General features: G+C 41.9%; 1 protein-coding gene across 2 annotated transcripts in view; it reads left to right on the plus strand.

Annotated features, from left to right (window-relative positions):
- Positions 1-1,968: 1,968 nt before the first annotated feature.
- Positions 1,969-23,080, plus strand: part of Pcdh19 (protocadherin 19) — a 99,809-nt gene continuing 78,697 nt past the window's right edge. For both annotated transcript variants that reach the window (XM_077106821.1, XM_077106822.1), the window contains exons 1-2: positions 1,969-4,128; positions 7,717-8,044. In XM_077106821.1, coding sequence (XP_076962936.1) covers positions 1,982-4,128; positions 7,717-8,044 — 2,475 coding nt within the window. In that variant the 5' untranslated portion in view covers positions 1,969-1,981. The remainder of the gene's footprint in view (positions 4,129-7,716; positions 8,045-23,080) is intronic.

Below are 23,080 nucleotides of genomic sequence, written 5' to 3' on the forward strand. Positions count from 1 at the left end.
TGGAGAGGCACATGGTTCCCAAGGAGTCTCAGCCGCAGCACCAGCCCAACCCCTTCCCGCTCTACCCTGCCCTCTTTCCTCTGCCTATCCCCTATCCGGCCTCCCCCGACTCCCGCAAGGGCTTCGCAGGCCCGGGTACCACTCAGTCCCGCCGGTGTGTAAGTTTCCGCCTGGCCCCGCCCCACCCCGCCCCCGGTGCCTTGGTCCCGCCCCAAGACCGGAGCCCGCTGGGCGGCGCGCTGATTGGCCAACGCCTGGCGTAGCCGGGCTCGGCTGCTCGGGGTCTCTCAGGCTTTCTCCAGACTCCGCGGCCAGTAGTTTGCGGCATCAGGAGGAGCAGCAGCAGCAGTAGCAGCGGCGGCTGGCGCAGAGGGGAGACGGACGAGCGAGCGCAGACGGCAGCACATCTCCCGCGCACCATGCCTGGCTTGCCCGGGGGGCGCTGGCATCCGCGTCCCTAGCCCAGCGCGGGCCCAGGGCGCATTGCTCTCCGCGGCATTCCAGCTGAGCAGATTCATCTAAGATCCGAAACCTCCCACCCCAAACCCATCTCTTCCTGCTCGCTCATACTCCACACTCACACTCCCCACGCCACACACTCACTCTTTCTCTCTCACACACAGCCCGAGGCAGACAAAAAGCGAGACAGACCTTCCGAGCGCGCGAGTGCCCGGAAGGGAGGGAGCCCAAGGCAGTGCGGTCAGTGCCTCTCCGGGAGGATGGAATCAAGACGCTCCCGCAAGTAAACTTTGGCGGCGACAAAACCGTCATCCGTGGAAGCTGCTGAGGCGGACCCCGGCGACATGCGACTGAACTAAGAGGGCTTCCTCCCGCGGTAGCGGCGGCGACAGCAGCGGTGACCCTTGGAGCAACACCCCAGCCCAAACCCAGGGAGGAGGAGAAGCCCCGGGTATCCACGGCGGCTGCCCCGCCTCTCCTGGTCGGTACTGTAGTAGATTCCTTTCCCCTCCTCCCACTGCCCACCTCCCTCCCCCCACCGGGCCATTGGAAAGACCCGGACTTTGATTTTGTTGGACAAATTGCCATCTCCCCGTTTTCACAAACTTGATGTGGAGGCTTGGGCTGCGTTGGTAACTTTGATTTCCGAGAAACGCCCGCAGCCCCTCAACTGCTCTGTAGGGGAGACTCCGTGCCCACCTCGGATCCTGAACAGACGCGCCTCCCAAGCCCTCCGAAGCCAATCTCAGCGCCGGGGAGCACGCTTTCTCCTCGGCAGCCTCTGTCCCCTCCCCCTTCCTCTGCCAGCCCCAGGACCGCTATCCAGCTCAGCCAGATCCCTGGGCACCCGCAGCCCTTGCCAGCAACTCAGACTCCCGCCTGAGATCCCTCTTTTCCCCCAACAGGCCTTGAAGAGGCCAGTGTGGCCCCCCCAGACCCCGGAGGGCGCATTCCAGGCGGGTCCTCTCTCCGCAGTGAGCCGGGAGCGCTGGGAGGAGGTCCTTGCGCATGCCAGGTGCACAGACAACGCGCTCGGCAGCCCCAGTGCCGGTGCGCTGCGGCGGGTCGGGCAGCGCCTGAAAGGCTGCGCCCCCAGGGCCCTCTGAATCTTTGCTCCAAGTACTGTCCGGACTCAGCCGCGGGTGGTCTCGGCTTCGCAAACGCCACCAGACCCGCAGCCCTGCGCCGCTGCGGCCAGTCGCGTTCGGCTAACTTTGAAGGGGGAAAACTGAATAGCCGGGCTGGAGGGAGGGGGCTCGGGGCCGCGCGGTGCTCCCTCGGCCCCTTGGAGCCCCCGGGCCCCCAGCGAGCCCCCGCCGAGTCCACCGCAACCTCAGCATTGGAGCCGGCGCGGGTATACGCCCCGCGCCGCCGGGCCGCCCTGGGCGGGACTCCTCCCGCGGCCTCCGGGGCCACGGGGCGCGCGCAACAGGCGGCCCGAGCCGGCGGGAAGCTGGAGCGCCGGCGGCGTCGGCCTCGGAGGGGTGTGGAGAGGCGAGGCCAAGCAGAGCCCCGCGCAGCCATGGAGTCACTCCTGCTGCCGGTGCTGCTGCTGCTGGCCGTACTGTGGACGCAGGCGGCCGCCCTCATTAACCTCAAGTACTCAGTGGAAGAAGAGCAGCGTGCCGGGACGGTAATCGCTAACGTGGCCAAGGACGCGCGAGAGGCGGGCTTCGCGCTGGACCCCCGGCAGGCCTCCGCTTTCCGTGTGGTGTCCAATTCCGCTCCGCACCTGGTGGACATCAACCCTAGCTCTGGCCTGCTGGTCACCAAGCAGAAGATTGACCGCGACCTGCTGTGCCGTCAGAGCCCGAAGTGCATCATCTCTCTCGAGGTTATGTCCAGCTCAATGGAAATCTGCGTGATTAAGGTGGAGATCAAGGACCTGAACGACAATGCGCCCAGTTTCCCAGCGGCACAGATTGAGCTAGAGATATCAGAGGCCGCCAGCCCTGGCACACGTATCCCGCTGGACAGCGCCTATGATCCCGACTCTGGCAGCTTTGGGGTGCAGACTTATGAGCTCACGCCCAACGAACTGTTCGGCCTGGAGATCAAGACGCGTGGCGACGGTTCACGCTTTGCTGAACTCGTGGTGGAGAAAAGTCTAGACCGCGAGACTCAGTCGCACTACAGTTTTCGAATCACTGCACTCGACGGCGGAGACCCGCCGCACTTGGGCACCGTGGGCCTCAGCATCAAGGTGACTGACTCCAATGACAACAACCCGGTGTTTGGCGAGTCCACCTACGCGGTGAGCGTGCCTGAGAACTCACCTCCCAACACACCCGTCATTCGCCTTAATGCTAGTGACCCAGACGAGGGCACCAACGGCCAGGTTGTCTACTCTTTCTATGGCTATGTCAACGACCGAACACGCGAGCTCTTCCAAATCGATCCACACAGTGGTTTGGTCACTGTCACCGGTGCCCTAGACTATGAAGAGGGCCACGTGTACGAACTGGACGTTCAGGCCAAGGACCTGGGGCCCAACTCTATCCCAGCACACTGCAAGGTCACCGTCAGCGTGCTGGACACCAATGACAACCCACCGGTAATCAACTTGCTATCGGTCAACAGTGAGCTTGTGGAGGTGAGCGAGAGCGCCCCCCCAGGCTACGTGATTGCCCTAGTTCGGGTGTCCGATCGCGACTCAGGCCTCAATGGACGAGTGCAGTGCCGTTTGCTGGGCAACGTGCCGTTTCGCCTGCAGGAGTATGAGAGCTTCTCCACTATCCTGGTGGACGGTCGGCTGGATCGTGAGCAGCACGATCAGTACAATCTTACCATTCAGGCGCGCGACGGCGGCGTACCTATGCTGCAAAGTGCCAAGTCCTTTACAGTGCGCATAACTGATGAGAACGACAACCACCCGCACTTCTCTAAGCCCTACTACCAGGTCATCGTGCAGGAGAATAACACTCCCGGCGCTTATCTTCTTTCTGTGTCTGCCCGCGATCCTGATCTGGGTCTCAATGGCAGTGTCTCCTACCAGATAGTGCCGTCGCAGGTGCGGGACATGCCTGTATTCACCTATGTCTCCATCAATCCCAATTCGGGTGATATCTATGCTCTGCGATCCTTCAACCATGAGCAGACCAAGGCATTTGAATTCAAGGTGCTGGCCAAGGATGGTGGCCTGCCCTCACTGCAAAGCAACGCCACGGTGCGGGTCATCATCCTAGACGTCAATGACAATACCCCAGTTATCACAGCCCCGCCACTAATCAATGGCACTGCTGAGGTCTACATCCCCCGAAACTCAGGCATAGGCTACCTGGTGACTGTTGTCAAGGCAGACGACTATGACGAGGGCGAAAATGGTCGAGTTACCTATGACATGACTGAGGGTGACCGCGGCTTCTTTGAAATAGACCAGGTTAATGGCGAAGTCAGAACCACCCGCACCTTCAGCGAGAGCTCTAAAGCTTCCTATGAGCTTATTGTGGTGGCCCATGACCACGGCAAGACGTCTCTCTCAGCCTCTGCGCTGGTCCTAATCTACCTTTCCCCAGCTCTTGATGCCCAAGAGTCAATGGGCTCAGTGAACCTATCCTTGATTTTCATTATCGCCCTGGGCTCTATTGCTGGCATCCTCTTTGTCACTATGATCTTCGTGGCAATCAAGTGCAAGCGCGACAACAAAGAGATCCGAACCTACAACTGCAGGTAGAGCCAACTTTTCTTTCTTTTCTTCTTTGTCTGGGATGAGTAAGGTGTGAGTATCTGTGTCTCTGTGTGAAAACCCCAGTGCTTTTGTTTCCCACTTAATTGCATGCAGCATACTCACACAGCTTCTTTGTGGAGGGGGGAAAAGTTTGTGAGAGTCCAAGTTGATCAATTCTTTTGATCTGACAATTTGCTGGAAGACAATCATTTACTGTTTGAATGGATTCTGTCACATAATGATGATGAGCAGAAAAGCAATTATCATTTTAAAATTTGCACAGCTGTCTCCATGAAGTTATGGGGACTAGGGGCGGGGGAGGAGAGAGGGGAGGGAGAAAGAGAAAGGAAGAAAGAAGAGAAAAGAAGAGATGAGACTCACATTTTCTACAAAACCATTACTTGATTTCGAGGGCACAGTGATTTGGAGACAGGTACTAAAAGGAGAGGGAATGCTGGCAGCTGCCCTATTTTGCTGCAGTGATAAACTCTGAAGAGTGTTTGGGAGTAGGAGTTTAAGTTGGGAAACAGAGTAAGGGACAAAGAACAGGTGATTAGTGTTTTTATGTCTCTTCTTGGTTTGGTTTGATCTAATCCCTAAACATCTGACTATATAAAGTGAAATTCTGTCAGGAATCTGTATGTTTTCAAATATCTGTTTGGTTGGTGTATAAAGACCTAACTTCCCAATGAGGGACAAGACTTTGCATCCAGATGTTTCAATAAAAATAGCAATCTTGGAGTTTATGGTGATTTCCTCTTATGTGGAACTGTGCTGTGGCATTAAGATCTGGTTGCTACCAGTGGATGTCACTATGGGCTATTGTGTTACAATTTCTCTTGAAGTGTGTGCAGGATGTGTATATTGGGGTGGGGGAGAAGAGAAATGAGGAGAAGGGTGAAGGAAAAGGAAGAGAAATGTGGAAACTAGAATGACATATAGCATTTAAAAAACAATCCGTATTAGCACATTAGAGGGTCTTTCTGAAGTTCTTCTTAACAATTGGATAGTATAAATAAATCCAAGAATTTCTAGAACCCAACTTAATATATAATTTTTCCAGCAGTGTCTCATCGAAACAGTTGAAAAAAAAGTTGTTTCTTTACTTTGCTGAAAATGAATGATGCTGCTATTTCCAACCAAGGTGTGTGTGTGCTTTCAACACACCTACACATCCAGTTTGTCTTTTGTGCCATCTGTGCTTGCATGTTAATCAGTCAAAATATGTTCCTGTAGGTCAGATTTGTAGTTGACACCATCTGAAATGCACACTTCTGTGAATCAGAGCTCCCTGAATATGTAACAGCCATGCAATTATTGTTTCCCTTTTACTATTCTCTGCATTACACAAGTTAGTAGACAAATGCTAACCACACATGAATATCAATCAGGTGCCATAAAAGAGCAGCTGCAATGCCTCATAAATGCTTTAATCCTGTTACTAGTGAAATGGCCATGACTTTTCTTTCCTTCAGCACCGAGTCATTTCAGATGGGAGAAATGGAAATTAATATTGCTCTTACCTTTGAAACCTGTGACTGCCAGTGGCGATTTTTATAGGAGAAAAATACAGGGTCAATAAAATTTTATTTATATGGAGATAATGATAGAGGGAACTCTTTTTAAGCCATTTTCTCAGCATAAAGTAAATGCATAAGACCCTTTCCTTGATGAAAAAGAAATCAGCTTGAAATAAAGATATTGAAGGCTTTGCCACCTCTTGGTGATATATGACTAGAAGTGAGAGCTCTTTCTGAGTGCTTGCCAGGGAGATCATTAAAACAGGGAGGACAGCATTTGAATTTGGGAAAAAAAAGTGCAAATCTCAGTGCTTCCCAACTTCACCCAAATGTGTATTTTGTAAAGCACTCTCTTCCCTGTGATGGTTTGGGATTAATGAAGTACAGTTTAATTAAATAATTGGTCAATACAGAAAGGGCTATGCAATGAATGCCTCAGCTGAATAAGTGGATGGGGCATTGCCAAACTTACTCATCATGGGTAAACAAAATGATTAGAACTTCCCATTGATTCTGTAAACAGATTAGAAAAGAAAATCAACCGTATTCCAGGGGTTTGGGGGGATTTAATCCGCTCCCAATCCCCAGTAGCATCAGCTTGCCATCATTGCAAGTCTGCCTGGGCATAGAGTGAAAGGGTGAGGGGAACTCAACTGCTTAGCTCTAGGTAGATCCCAGCGACAGAGCAATTATTTGCCTCTGTAGATATGCAGTCTCTCCATCTGCTCAGACTTTTTAGAAACCTAAAGTTCAGGAGCGTTTCTTTCCATGTGATTAGGCAAAGGTTTCTTGTTCTCAGCTTCTGCAGAGCCTCTTCCTGAAATGCATTTATTTATGAGACTTGCAAGATGATCTGCAATTGCTGCTTGAATTGGGCTCCCTTTTTGTATTCAGAAAATTAGCTTTGTCGACCGAGAATACAGGCAGTCTTTCCCTTGTAAAGATCAACCTGTATTATTTATTAACCCTATTGTTTTGCTGATTATTGCCTAGAAATTGAATTTCCAAACAATAAGCTGAAATCATTATGTGCTAAGTAATAAGTGACATTGAGAATCTGCCTACATTTTAATGTATTTCTTTTGACAAGTCTCTTAATGCTTGGTGTCTTTGGTGCACGTTGCTGGGTCTGTGTCAGTGTTAATTAAATTGAGCTCTTTATGTTCCAGTTGCAGCACAGCTGCTTGTAGGTACACCTGAATGGAGAAGGATGCTGAATGCACTAACCTTTAAATTCCTTTGCAGTAATTGTTTAACCATCACTTGTCTCCTCGGCTGTTTTATAAAAGGACAAAACAGCAAGTGTCTGCATTGCATCTCGGTTTCTCCCATTAGCGAGGAGCAAGACAAAAAGGCAGAGGAGAAAGTGAGCCTAAGGGGAAAGAGGTAAAAAGGCATTTCCCCTCATTCAAATGGGTTTGGCTATCAGATTTCTGTGGAAGAGGAGGGGGCTGGGTGGAGAGTAGAAGGGAGCTGGGCTAGGGCAGGGTGGAGGGTGTGGAGGACAGGAGTTGAGGAGACTTCAAAGGACAGGATCTCATCTTCTACTCCAGTCCAAAATTGATCAGGTCAATCATAGAGGAAGCTGATTAAGGGAGTTTGCTACATGGTAAATGCCTGGAAGAACTGGCAAGCAGTTTATTTTTTATTTCCCTCCATCTCCTCTTTCTGTTAAATTGGGGTTTGCTTCTCACTTTACCCCGAAGTTGTTTTGGGTTCCAGGGAAGCTCCAGATTTAAGCATTTTAATGCTTTCTCTCCCACAGGCTCAACTTTCCCCATCCTCCCACCCCTGCTCACTGGCCACTCAAATGAAAAATTCCAGATCCAGATTATAGGAACTTTTTTGGGTGGGGGTAGGGGGAGGTTACTATGCTCAATATGAAAACTTCATGGCCCTCAGCTTGTTTTCGCATGCAAAAAGCACAGGGAGAAACCAGATGATGTAATGCGCCAGAATAAGGAGCTGGAGCAGAGATGGGGTGCAACCCTCTGGGATGCTTAATGTTTATTAATAAGTGCGTGGTTTGGGAGGGTGTTATCAATTCATGCTGCCTTTTCTGTCACATAGAATCGCTGAGTACTCCTATGGGCATCAAAAGAAATCAAGCAAGAAGAAAAAAATCAGTAAGAATGACATCCGCCTGGTACCCCGGGATGTGGAGGAGACAGACAAGATGAACGTTGTCAGTTGCTCCTCCCTGACCTCCTCCCTCAACTATTTCGACTACCACCAGCAGACGCTGCCCCTGGGCTGCCGCCGCTCTGAGAGCACTTTCCTAAATGTAGAGAACCAGAATACTCGCAATACCAGCGCCAACCACATCTACCATCACTCTTTCAACAGCCAGGGCCCCCAGCAGCCAGATCTGATCATCAATGGTGTGCCTCTGCCTGAGGTGAGTGTAGATGAGTAGCTCTGTGAGGTCTTCACAGATCTCTTTTTGAGCTGTTCAGTACACCATAGACTGTTATGCTGGTACAATCCCCTGCAGCAGCAGGGAGAACTTCTCTGCCTAAGCCCACTTCCTTACTTAGGTTTGCTATCAGTGTTTCTTGGGGCAAAAGTTAACCCAACATATATGGATTTTGTGGGCCGGTGTTGCGAGGAGGAACCCAAAGGGTCTAAACCTTTGAAAGTCCAGTACGGTGTCCTGGCATAATACAAGTTTGCTCCACCTGTTGCAAATATCACATGCTTGAGAGCCAGTGGTAACAATATGTCAGTTGAAATAGCTTAGAAAGAGTCACTAAGTAATGTTTAAAATGAATGAAACCCTCTAACACTCCAGTGGGGTCAATGTTCTCCTGTGAGAGTTGTTCAGTCTCCTAAAGCCCCCATTTTCTTTTTATCCCCCTCATACCACTGTGCTCTAGCATCTTGCCAAGAATATGGATGAGCTGGTTCATGGGAGGCAAGTAAAAAATGAAAGCCACTTTGCCATTTCTCAGCAGTTCTGGTAATAACATTTGACAGCTGAGGAGGTTGAAGTTGTCACTAATATGAACATTTTAGGAATTAGCTATGCATTTGAGTTAATTCTGTTTCCCTTTACTGTGAATGAATGTTTCCGAATGGAAGGATTTTTAAAAACACAATGTGGTCAGATGCTTGTTGGCTATTGAAATAGTTCAGAATAGTAGGGGGATATTCAGATGATGGTGGTGGGTGGCTAGGTGGAAGGTAGTTTTTATGTTGTTTTCATTTTTCTATGAATTGCCTAATTTCCTCTTTGTTTGGAAATTTGATGCAGTGGGAGGCATGTGCCCCCATTTAGGCCACTAATGAAAGAAATATTGTACACTTGGAGAATACGTCAACATTTTTCAAAGCACCTTTACAATTGTTGTCTCCTTTGATACTTGAGATTGGATATCTTGATAGATGGTCCTTCAGTAGATGATGAAACAAAGGTGCAGAGATGCTAAGAGATTTGTTCAGACTCACAAAGCAGGTCATCAAGAGAGGGAGGGCATATCACAGGGTGCTAAACTTCTAGGAAAGTACTGTTTCAGTGATACCTTCCTGTTTCAGAAATATTTCCACCTGATATACCCAGGCCATCATGTTTACATAAAATGGTTGCATAGTGTTTATATCAATTTTGTAGGACAAAGGGATCTTAGGATCACTTACATTGATGGCTTCCTCTGAAAAATAGTTCCCACCAGAACTAATAGCTCTCAAAAGCTATATTTTTAATGAACAAATGAAGGTAGTTTGCTGGCAACAAAAGCACCAAGGTTATAAATTCATAGCTCCATAAATAAAAATTTATTGAAAGTATAATATTGTGCTAGATAGACTCAGTTGTAATTATTAATATCCCTGAATACTACTAGGGCCTAGACCATAGACTACTTGGAGGATCATTTGTAGACCACCAATAGTTCAGCAGTGGAGAGGGAAAGAGGCAGTTCTGTGTAGTGGAACCAGATAGATCACAATTTTGAATCCAAATGTCACTGTTTGTTATGTAGTCTGAGTCTCTATTTCCTCATCTACAAAATGGGTACCTTTGCCATGCAAGGGATAATATGACATTGTGTAGTATAAGGGTCTGATTCATAGGTGCCCCTAAAATGGTATATTTCTTTACTAGGCAATTGGGAATCACTGTTGACAAGGGTGTGTATACTTAAGTGTGTCTTCCTGAGCACTTATAACCAAAGAGGAATTTAAGCTGGTTCTATATAGATGATACCTACAAAGTGGTGTGGCCAGACTCTTCACACTGATCATTCAACAATGGAGGTGAAATATGCCAAGGTTGTGTATTTGGTTGCTGATAGTGTTCTTGCTTAGGGAGATGGACAAAAGTATTGAATCCTGATGACCTGGTGATCATTCATGCAATCAATTCAGGGCACCAGAAAAATGCAAGGCCAAGTGTCTATGAAATACAATCAAGAGTCAGAAGCTCTATAACTATAACATGGTTTTATTAAGAACTTAGTGTTTTGAGATTCTCCTATGGGCAGAGTGAAGAATGTATTGCTTCAAATATTTAGAAAACCTAAGGTCTCAGTTCTGATGACGTTCCTGACTCACAAAGCCAGATGTTCTATTTGTTTAACAAAATCACACAGAGCTGGTGTGGAGGGGTAGGCAGGCCCATGATAGCATGTATTAGACACTGTGAAGTTAAGTGTGTATTTCCAATATGCATTCATAGAAAGTTCAATTGAAAACCCACTCAGAAAAGGCAGAAGCCTACTCAGTCAAGCACAGTCAAGCCATTTGATCTGTATCTGTCACAAAGCCCTGCATGGGGAAAATGACACTTCTCCTTTTCTTCCATACTAGAAGCCCTTGGTTGTGAACTGGATAAAATACTTAAATCCAGTGAAATCTATAGAAGAGCAGGCATTGGTTGACTCATGTATTCAACTGGTATTTGTTGAGTGTCTACTCTTTGTAAGTTACTGCTCTAGGCTCTGGCGTTGCACAGATAAAAAAGACAATGAATGCACATTCTAATGGGGAGACAAGTAAATAGGTGATTTGCAATATGGAATGATAAGTACTATTATAGGGTTCAGTGGGATTCCTAGGATAATAATATCCTGCTACATTTCCTAACTTTCTTTATATTTTCCTCATTACTTAAGGAATCCATCCAAGAAAACAACATTTATTAAACAATTAGGGAATTGAATAATAAGTTCTATGATCAGTATAAGATTCTATGGAAAATTTTCTACTAAATCATATTATATCACTTCTTTTGTCCTTCATGTGATTTCATTAAACAATTCTTTCATTTGTTCATTAGTTCAACCCATTAGCATTTATTGCACATTTAGAACATGTCAGACACCTTACTTACTATTTCCTAGAGAAACAAAATAATACACTTGATCTTTGACCCCAGGGATTTTGTAGGGAAACACACAATATACAGATAATTTCAATTCAGGATAATATCTCTTTCCTGAGCATGTAACATTCTTTGTCTTTAGATTTGGACACTGGGCTCCCTTTTGTGACAAACCCATATTCTTCATTACTGTAGAGTCCCTTAGAGCACTTACTCAGCAGGGTATTATACACCAGCAGAGTCAGAACTACTGTGCTTGCTTCCTATGCTGCTTTACTCTATTGTGCTTTGAAATTCATCACAGGGACATTAAATCAAATCAGTAAACATTTGGAGTGCATCCACTATGCTCAGCTGTGTAGCGTATACCATAGGGATTCCAAATAAATATAAGACGTAACTTCTGCCCTCAGAGAGTTCACAGTCTAGTTGGGGAGCTAAGATAACCCATATGATTTCACTTGCAAGCAACATAAGATAGTTTCTTTTTTCTTTTTCTTTTCTATTTTCTTACTTCAGGTACTAGGGATTGAATCCAGGGCTGCTCTAACACTGAATTACATCCCCAGCCCTCTTTAGTTTTTATTTTGAGACAGGGCCCCACTAAATTGCTGAGCCTGTCCTGGAACATGTGATCTTTCTGCCTCAGCCTCCAGAGTCACTGGAATTACAGGTGTAAGCCACTGGGCCTGGTCAAACTATCTTAAAATACAAGATAGTTTCTAATCACCTGTTACTTTGTAGATTCTTTGGTACTTCCTTCTCCTGCCATTATTTATATGTAAATTTACTGTTGGACTCTCCAAGTTTGGTGAATTGTGGGTGACTTTCTTTTTTTGGTGGTAGTGCTGGGAACCTTAGGCATGTGTTAGGTAAGCACTCTAACACTGAGTCACACCCCCAGTACTGAGGGTAGTTTCTGCATCAGCATATAGACCTAGCTGCATCTGAACAATGTTCACTCTAGATACTATGGGGAACATGAATTTAGAAGCAGTTAGGTAGGTAAAGTAAAGGGAATGGAGCACAATTATAGAGAATTTGAATTTAACTTCTCATATTGCAGAGATAATCCTGCATAGAATTTGATATCATTGTTTACCTGTCCTCTGGTATTGGTTGGAAAGTCAACTATGTGGATTTTGTGGGTTTGTGCACAAATTTGAGAAGGCAAAGTGGAGGATGCCTTTGTTGTTTATACAAGACTTTTGCAGAATTAGCGATGCCAGTATTTTTAAAATATCTTGAATTGGAGGGTGAAATTTGAATTCTTAGTGTTTTGCTTTATTTAGTTCAGATTTTGTGTGTGTGTGTGTGTGTGTGTGTGTGTGTGAATGAAAGTATGCTCTGTGTGTGTATACAGGGAGAAAAAGGGAAGAAAGAGGAAAGAAGTTTGAAAAAGAAGGTGAATATGAAGAAAGATAGTAGGTTGGTCACTTTCGTAAGATTTTTCTAAAATTATGTTTTGTTTTGAGTGCTACTTAGTATGTCCTATAGTATTCTACTGGGAATGGAGACTTGAGTGGGGTCTTTTCCTGACTTCAGGAGGGGTGAAATGTTAAAAAAATACTCATTCTCTTTTGTGTGGTGTATTTTAAGTTTTAGTTTTTTGATGCTGAATGTTTTTAATCTGACAGTTCTAAAGGAGTGACTATAGTAGCCAAGACCTTCTAAAATTCCAGTCATAGGTACATAGGGATTTAGATTTTGGCTTCAATTTTAATCTCATCTTGAGTTTCTATCCCCCACCCCATCCTGGGGATTAAACCTAGGACCTCCTGACATGAAAGGCAAGTGCTGTACCACTGGACTACATCCCCAGCCTTTTGAATGTTTTCCTTATATTTCCTACCTTTTGCCTGAAATCTGTAGCATCTTTGATATGATTTGTCCTAAAGGTTCTGTGTGTGCTCTGCTGTGGTCAGTCATGCAACAATTTCATGAATAGTTATGTAGTAGCAGTGGAAAAGATTATAGAACAAGGGCATGTGTGGCAGGCTGAATTGAATATTTCCAGTTATCCTCGAAAAAGACTACCACGAAAAGGCTGAATGAATGCATGGTCATCTTAGGGCAAATAATGACAATAAAACATCAGTTAGACTATGAAGAAAAATGAAAAAGAAATAAATATCTCAGCATGATTTTGTCCTTAAACACAATTTAAAATTTAGGGATTTGCAGTGATTAGAGTGAAACTCTGGGCTAAGGACAGCCACAAATCTATCACATGGCAGATTGAGAGAGCACTAGAAATTTAGTAGGTATGATGAAGCTGGTTTGGATAGCATGGAATGACACAACATATCACTACCAACGAAAACAAATTCTCCAGTGAGCTTGCTTTTATAAATTTTAGTTTCCTTATTATGATGGGGTGTTGGAATCATGTGAGTCTAGAGATCAAAATAACCCTCAGGCAGCAGAAGGAAACAATAGAAAACAATGGAGCCCTCATCTGTCCAAGCATACTCACTCCATTTTTCTTCAAAAATCAAGGGCTCCAATTCTACTATTAGACATTCTAAGGAAACCCATTGCCTACATTGTACGTTTATTTGCCCTGTTACACATCTAGCTGAGGCAGTGCCTTTCCCAGCGGGGATCAGCTTGCAAGATGTGTTCCAGAATAAACTGTTCCTCTGTCGTCTCTATGCAACTGCTGCAGAACTGAGTTAGTTTACATTAGTATTTGCTAATTTATTATTATCATTACTTATTGGCAATTAACTGGTTACCTTAGAGATCACCTCTCTCCCTATACACCTTCACTAAAGTTGAGCTCAGCCAGAGTGCTTGCTAATGATCCTGAGATTTCTCTCCCTCGGGTGCTGGAGGCAGGACATTTTCCAGAGAGGGATCTGAGGCACTGGAATTCTTCTTATCAGAGGACCACTTGTTTTTGGCCCCAGTAGCCCCACCTGGTTTTTCTCTGTTATACTTACAAGGTGGGAGAAGCTGGAGACCTCTCCCTCCCTCACCTTGCCAAAGTTTCCTGTAGCTTCCATGTATTGTGCCCAGAGGCTGAAACTGGGGGCTCAAGGGGTTGCCTGTGAGTAATTAGAGAACTGGAAAAAAAAGAGAATAAAGTCACCTCCTAGAAAGCTGGAGTTTTTCATTAATTGTGTTGTAGTGGATTTGAGGTGTTTGCTTAGAATTTCAGATGTTGACCCCTCTGCATATATGTCTCAGCTTCCAGGGCTTGGGAAGGCTATGATTGGCTGGATCATATTGGAAGGATATGATTGGCCTCAGATATGGGTGGATGAAGCCATTTGTACAAGAGTCCTGTGTATGAGAGGTGGGAGGCTGGCTCTGGAGCGGCCATTTTCCCCTTCTGAGAGGAGGCTTCATTTCTTCCTGTGTGAGTGGCTGGCCTTTAATGCGAGCCTCATTTACTTCAAACAATTCAGAGGCTTGAAGTGAAAGTCCCAGAGGATCAGTTGCTTGTGGAGGGAAATGCTCTTCAAGTTACATTTCCTCTTTAGCTGTTGTGTAGTTTTGAGTGGTTTTGTGTGGACAGCATAGTGGGGTCACTCACCTTGCAGTGGGTATACCTGGCGTGCTAGCACCTCCCTGTGTCACCCCAGGGGAATGATGAAAGCCCTGCAGCTGCAGGGAGGGCATCTCTGCCAGCTCCAGGAGCTTGGGTTCCCATGCATAAATCTCATTTGCTATCATTCAGAATTTAATTTTAAAATATTAGCTAGGACCATTGCAGTTTCATAGTATTCCTGGAAGAATTGTCAGAAGGGACCAAGGTTTCTTTTCTACTGTATGAAAAATGGAGTTAGAAAAGGCAAATGACTTGCTCAAAGACACAACATTTGCAACCAAAATACACTCTGTGTTGCTTGACAGTAAGTAGTTCCTCAGGTGCATCCTCTAAGTGTTTTCTGTCACAGAAGAGAAAACTTGACTGAGCTCTCCAGGAGGATCTATAGATACACCTTTGATGGTAGTTGGGTTCCTGAAAAGCTATTCAGTCAGTGAATGTCTGTTTTGTGAATTAGACCTCATATTAACCACAGTGGTGGCATTCTATATTTAAAGTAACCCTGTGGTGGATTCTTTCCTAGAGGAAAGTGTCCTTGTATAATGTGCATAATCAACTTCTAACTGGTTTTCTTTGTAATTTTGAATTTTTATATATCTTGTTTGCTTAAAGTGAGTTTCATTACATTGACAAGATTCACAAAACCCTCATAAGGTGAGGTAATTCCTTATTTCCTTGATTGGTATCTGGCCTTTGAATTCTCACTGGTTAATTTATGGTTGATTTTCATTTAATTTTAAAAAGTGAAATTATGTAACAGCTAAAATATACAGAAAAGACAGATACATGGCATCCAGATTTTTAAAATTTTGGTAATTTATATTTGCTCCAGATTTTAAAAAATGAAATGAAATATTACAGTGTATCCTCTTTCCATCCTGTTGTACTTCCTCCACTCTTTGTAGGCCTTTTGCTGAAAGAATAGAAGCCCACCACAAAATTTTTTTAATGCTTTTTGCCTTCTCTTCTTGAGCTCGTTCCTGAAGAGATGTGGCTCCAACTTGATGTGCCAGGTAATGAAAATTCCTCCAGTCAATGAGGGTCTCCTGGATTGGGTGGAACACTGGAATTACTTTGGAAAATGAAAGGAGTCTCTTAAGATTTTTCTTTAAATTCAGCCTTTAGGAACAGAGAAAATTCTTTTCATGAAAAAACTGTGAGACAGAGATTAACAGACAGGTGTCAGGAGCAGGTACCTTGAGAGTTCTGAGCAGACCATTTGGGATTGAAGCAGGTGAGAATTCAGTGTCAAACCTGTGTTCTCCTTGAGTTCAGCATTCATGGACTAGCACCAGGGCTTCTTAATTGTCAGATGCTTAAGCACTGCCTTTGTGTGCATAGTCTTCTAATGCTCCATTAAGTCTTTGAGTGCCAGGGTGGCCAGTTTTCAGCTTCTCCCACTGGGCCCCATCTGGCCACTGTTCTGTGGCAAGCTGCTCTCCTTAACTACCACCAGCACTGGCCTTGGCGGCTTTGCTTTCTGGATTATGTTATCTCCTAAATCTGATTTCCAGAGCATGAAGGGCACCTCTTCTTAGATTGTGTAGTTTGCTCTTTTGAATAAAATGAATTCCCTGTGTAAGCTAGCAGGAAGAAAAGTTTAATCTAAAGGTTAGATTCCTCTTTAGGGAAGTGGTGTCTGTGTGTGTGTGTGTGTGTGTGTATCTGCTTCTCTTCCTTACTTATATGACTTTTTTGTGATGGAGCCTTTACCAGCTGTGCTGATTATACACGTGTCTATGATCTTAGGTCCTCAGGGCCCCCTTCTCCACTCTCTGAATCCTCTGCTGGATGCCTCCCAGAGGAAATGCTCATAAGCCTAATCAGAGTTAGTGATATCCTCCAAATGTGAGGCCAAGACACCCTGATTTGATGCATCCCAAGGTTAGATCTCTCTGTGACTATTCATAATTGAGATCTATGAGTAAGAAACAGTCAGATAATCATTTCTGTGCATAAAGCTCAGCTGAAGAATATCTTATAGTGAATACCTTCAATTCCTTGGAAATTATTTTCTGAGGCTTTGTTTCTCTTTTTGTCTCTTTTTGGGCTTAATTTTGGTTCAAGCCTTCCTCTTCCTCTTTAATTTACTTAGTTTGGAGAAGTCTGATTTGGGCTGCCTGTATACATAGGTAATTCATGAGTAGGGAGACTATATAAGACTGCATTAATTAGAATTGGTTAGCTTTTAAGTATTTTTTATAGCTAAAATATATGTAATCTAACATTTGTATTTGAAACTTGACATGCATGAGAAAAGCAGGGTTCTGGGAATGCAGGGGTGAACAAATGCATTTGGCAACAGGTAATGGTGCCTGGCTTATTGGGGATAGAACACAATGACATTAGTATTAAATAATGGTTTTTATCATTGTGGGATTTTGCCCAATTTTTAATTGCAAAACAATTTATGAGAGCTGTATCTCCTTAGAAACAAATTTCAAATGTTATAGATGCAGTACCAATGTTCTGTATGGCTTGTGAGTTTGCTAATGGGATGGGTGTTCTTAGACCTCTAGGTCACTCTTTCTAATTTTGCTTCTACTGGAAATTCTTTAGAAATGGAAAAAGGGGTGCACTTTGTTGTTGTAAAAAATGCTGTCAGGAAATGCTGAAATGGGAAGAAAACTAAAATGCCTTTGCACTAACTATACATTGTTTAGTAACCTGATAGAATGAAACCACATAAAGATGGTAAACTATCTATACCATGGCACTGGGAATTGTTGAAATGACAATCTGGGGATTTGGTCTTTCCACATCTGATTATCAGGTATCCACAAGAAGAGATTATGAAAAATGATTTCTGGGACTGCAAAGGTTTGTAGCTATGCATGATGTCATATTTGGAAGAATGAGATAAAAAATGTGTGATGCTAACAACATTTTGCTTTCCTCACTCTTTGAGCCTAGCACACCCCATCAGGACAGTTCTCTTTAATATGTGAGTGACCCTGATTCACTATATCCACAAAGGTAACAAATGCACAAATCTGCATATCTGGTGAAAGTAGAGGAAGTTGTTAGCAAAACAGATGAAGCAAAATTAACAACCTTATGAGACATGAGCTTTAGTTATTGAAACCTGTTACTACTAAGGAAATCAGAATCTAAGACATTGAAAATTCTGAAAAATCCCAACAAATGCCAAACTGCAACAAACCTGTAACAATATGTGAAGAAGTTGGATCAGGGGATTTCCAATTTTTTTTTCCATTTCTGAGTGTAATTCTCTGAATTTTTGTAGCATTGGTTTGAAGGGCTTCATATAGTTGGTTGCATTAAGGTTTGAGTTCATGTGATGATAATGGCTGCTCTATAGGTGGTACTGAGGGCAAATGACAGATATGGCAAGTGATACAATAGACAGAGTCCTTTAATTTTTAAATGAGGGCAACATATTCTGCATGTCATTTGAGTTGTGAGTTTTATACATCAAAACTCAATAGCCTCTTCATTCAAATATGTCTTCCTGTTCAATGTGACTTCTGCCATAAATGCATCAATGAGTAGGCTAACCTTGTTTCAGTTGGTCTTATATGTTCTAGGGCTGAATGGAAGATACACTCATCTTGTCTGGCAAACTAGACCTTTCAGGAGAGTGCAAATTCACTTAAGTATAAATTATGTTGATTCTCACACTAAGAATTCACAGAGCTGGAAGTCACCGAGATCTCCTTTCTAAGTTATTCTTGAGAACTGTTTTGTGTATCATGATAAATTATCTAACCTTTTATAACATTGGAGGCCAACATTATGGAAATAAGCAACTTTTTATTCCATTCTAAGGTCAGTCTAACCATCTAACTAAATTATGCAACTTCTAATGCAATTGCTTGAAGCTTCCACTTTGAAGGTTTTCTCATTTTAATACCTTGCAACAGAGATAAATATTTTAGCTAACAATTCATGCTTAACAATATATTTCACTGATTGTCATTCTCTTTGTGGGATTTGTTGGCATGAGAGGCAGTTCAGCAAGGCTTTGTTCATTTTGCTGTTTGCTATAGATTATAAGCAAAGAGCTAGAATTCAATAAAAATGTATTTTTGTTGTTGTTATTTTTAATTTCAGGCCATAGGAGGAGGCTAAATGAGCCTTACAGAATCAATATGGGACACTTGGGATTTTACTTGAGAGCCAAAAATGAGGTAGATTTTCTTTTAAACTGGATTTGATTCCAGAATTATTAAACCCAATGCATGTTGGAGGCTGGTGGATTGCATTCAGCAGGATTTGAGCACTGTCTGCAACAAAGTAATCTATTTTTTTTTTCCGGGGAATCAGCTGCTACTTCAGAGGAAGGGGAAGTCAGTAACCTCAACCTTGGGAAGCACTCTTCTACTATAAGCCTGTAAAGAATAATTTTTTAAGAGTTCCTTGAGGACAGGGCCACTCTGTGCTATTCATTTATACAAGGTCAGGTGTTCATTAAGTATTTTTGTTACCAATGAGTTTAGTTTACAGGGGTTAAAGTGCCTTGCTCTTACAGGATATTCATTTACTGTAGGTTAAACTTGACACTCTGAAGATTTGCTTTCAGTCTTTAGTGAATATACTTACTTTTTAGCAGTTAGGCTTTTTTTTGAAAAAAATTATGTTGGCTTGAGAATATCCACCCATTCATCCATCCACCAAATATTTGTAGACCATATTTTACTGACCAGCCTTGTACTCACCTCTGAGAGATATAGATATAAAACATAAGCAGTACCTCCCCTCAGAGTGTATATTGTCACTGAAGAGATAAAATGTGAGTTTAAACATATTTTCTTTAAATCAATGGAGGAAGGCAAATTTTATTCAATAAATATAAAAATATTTTATTTTCCATTATATGACACAAATTCCACATGATTTAAAGAGGTAAAGATGAAAACTCAGTGAAATTATTAGCAGAAAGCAAATAAATATCCATATAATTTTGAAATTGAAAAGGACTTCAGAAGCATAGAAGCAGTGGAAATGAACACAAAGAAAAATACCAGTAGCTCTAATTATATAAAATTTAGAAATGTCTGTATGTTCCAAAATATAATAAGCCAAATTAAAAATAAATCATAAGCTGAGAAAATATTTTAAATCTATAGGGCAGTCAGAGACTATATATACATACACAGATATGCATTCATTTTTTCAGCTTTATTGAGTTTTTTTGACAAATGAAAATTTTATATACTTCAGGTGTATGACTTGATGTTTTGACATATGTATACATTGTGAAATGATTACTACAGTCAATCTAATTAACATATTTGTCATCTCATATAGCTGCCATTTTTAAATGGTGAGAACACATAGGATCTATCCACTCAGTAAAATTTAAGAATATAATACAGTGTTGTTAACTCTAGTCATTATGCTGCATATGAGATTTCTAGTACTTATCTTGTGTAACTGAAACTTTATACCATTTAATTAATATATTTCTATTTTTACCTGATAACTACCATTCTACTCTGTTTTTATAAAGAACATATGTTAATTAATTCAGTAATTGATTCTGCTAATAGTTATATAGGGCTAATTACATGCTAGTCACTATTCAAGGTGCTGGGCATCCAACAGTGTTCCTGCTCCCATTGAATTTGTGTTTTTATGGGCTGAGCCAAATAATAAATAGAAAGTTGGATGGTAATATGAGAAACATAAGAAAGAATGAACCATACATGTTCTGCCAGGAAGCAGGTTGTTCTAGGAACATCAGGAAAGACATCTCAGATAAAGGGACATTTAAGCAATACCCTTATATATTAAGACCTCTTACAAATCACCAAAGGCAAACCAAAATATGAAATGTAAAATGAACACAAATAGATATGTACAAATAGTCAATAGACATATGAAAATATTTCAATCTTAGTAATTAAATAATAGGAATGGAAAGCCATTATTAACTTTAATTGCAAAAACTATGCATATTTTTTAAAATGTCAAGCAATATAAGAATTGAAGTCTCCACAACTGCATCCTCACCAATCTTATGACCTCAGCTCAAGGGAACAACAATTTGATATATAAGATGTCACTTTTTACTTATCAAATTGGAAAAGATGAAAACAAATTCAGAAGTGGCAAGGGCGTGATTATGGTACACTGCTATATGGAGTATAATTGATGGAACCAATATACTTTTCTTGGGGGAAATTTGGCAATGCATACTAAAAGCCCTAAAATATCTACGCTTTCTAGAATTTACCTACTATTTTGGAATTTATCCTAAGGAAATAATTTTACATCTGCATAGAATTCATGTACAGAGGTGTTACTCTCAGCATAATTTATAGAAATAAGACATTGGAAATACCCAAATATCATCATTTGTGAATAGTTAATTATTATTATACATACATGTGCCAGAATATTATGCAGTCATTAAAATAATATATTGAGGAATATTTAATGACCCAGGAAAATTTTTATGATAAAATTGAGAAAAATGAGAAAACAAAAGAGCCTATTATAGATGGATTTCAATTGTTTAATTCACATACACAGACATATACACACTATACTCACAATAACACACAGAGAAAAAAGACTGAAAGAAAAATTATCACAGCATTAACATTTATCTCAGGTTGTAAGAAGATTTTTAAATACACTTTTCTAATTTCCCACATTGAGAATATATTATTTTTTTAGATCATAAAAGCAATCATTTAAGTTTAGTACTATATTTTAAAGTAAGTATTAAGGGCCAAAGAAGTTGTCTTGAGGAAGAACAGATCAAACATGTTCTTTATTTTCACTTTTCAGTCAGATCATATCTTTTTATTTCTCAAAAAAGTATGAAGACTCACATTTAACAATAACAACTTCTTTAAAGTTTAAGTTTATAATTCGAGAGAAAATGTTATGAAAAATATTTTTCTTCCTTAATTCTTCTTGCCCACATGTATACTTTGTAAAAGTAGGCTTATCTCATCAGTGTTAAACATCTGGTTTACAAGTTTTATTTATAGGACAAGAGGTTTTAAAATAGTAACATTTAACTGCAACCTGTACAGGTTTTTAACACTATAAAAATGATATAGGCTTCATCTAAGGGCCACTTTTGGCAAACTATTTTTATCAGAGCCCTTTTTTCAGTATCAAATGGACAATTTAAAATATTCCCCAATATTTGATTTCATGCTCCTGCCCCGTGGCTCTGAGGCACATATAGTGCTTACAGATAATAGCCCCAACAATTTGGAACAACGACCAGAAAAAAAAAAAAAAACTTAATAAGTTGGTGGTCATTAAGATGCTGAAAATTTCAAATGCAGCCTCAACTAAATGCATTTTTTCCCCAACAAAGTGCAACAGGTTCAACCTTTTAAGAAAGGTAAATTTATTTGATTACTTTTCTATTAGTATCCTAGTTTTGAAAAACATTAATGTGAAAACCAGCATCTATTTGAACATTTCTTTAACACTTCTCACATACTAGGCACTGTACTTAAGTGAAAAATATTTAATTCAGTGGCCCCACATAGATAGACAAAAGAACAATTTAGATATTGTAAAGAAAATTCTCATGGAAAAAAACTCCACATACAGATGCTACAACCCCCACCCCAACCCCATAGCTAATTTATGAGAACCCTGTACAACATCACCCTGATTGTGGATGAAATGTTTGCCTGCTACAGGAAAACATCTCCAGCCGTATTCTATGGTCTGTCCCTTGGATAAATGGAGACCATGGCTTTCAGTAAGACTGTTTTTCTTTTATGTGAAGACATTTAACTAGATGACTCTAGCTTTGAGTTGGAAGTTAGCTAATGTTATCACATGAAGCATTTGATAGAAATAATTATCTTTTGCATTTTTTGTGTGTGAGAGCACAGAAGTTGCTGAAAACTGAGGGGAAATCCTTCCTCTCCTCCTCCTCCTCCTCCTCCTCCTCCTCCTTTTTTAAATCTAAGTTCCTTAATGTAAATGTCTCCATTTAAGGAAATATTGAGAATGTTTTAAATTTGATTAGGAAGTAACTTTAAAAAAAGGTTCACATTTTCCTTTGTGAACTTAAAGATGAGATTGTTTGGATTAAAAAAGAATTTCCAGGAAATTAAAATATTTAATTGCCTTTAAGCCAGGATTTGAAAGAAGATAATGCAGCAGAGCAGTGTTCCAGCTGAAAAAAAATTATGTATTACTATAAAAATTCATATACCACTAACGTGAATTTAAGGTGATAGATCAAAAGTAAGGACATTTGTTTGTAAAATTCTAATTCTATTTACATTTGCCAGTAAGTGTGGGTTTGGGACTGGGTCTGAGGAAGGCCTTCCTAAAATGCTGTTTAGGATGTGGGTGAAGGCCTGACTTTGAACTTGTTTATGGATCCTAGGTAGCCCTAAAGGTCTTGAAGTACCCTCCATCCTACATTCCCTGTGGCTGCTATTGCCTAAGATAAAGAACAGAATCAATTGTTATGGCTTTAGATGCTCTCATTTCCCAGTGCCTATATGAGGGAGCCTGAGTCATAGATACGTAAAAGCCCCTTGCAAAAGGGGCTAATCTCAATGGGTTGATATCTTTATTTTTAAAATTTTTTTTAAATTTAAAAT

The sequence above is a fragment of the Callospermophilus lateralis genome, chromosome X (genome assembly GCF_048772815.1).
Source record: "Callospermophilus lateralis isolate mCalLat2 chromosome X, mCalLat2.hap1, whole genome shotgun sequence".
Taxonomy (NCBI): domain Eukaryota; kingdom Metazoa; phylum Chordata; class Mammalia; order Rodentia; family Sciuridae; genus Callospermophilus; species Callospermophilus lateralis.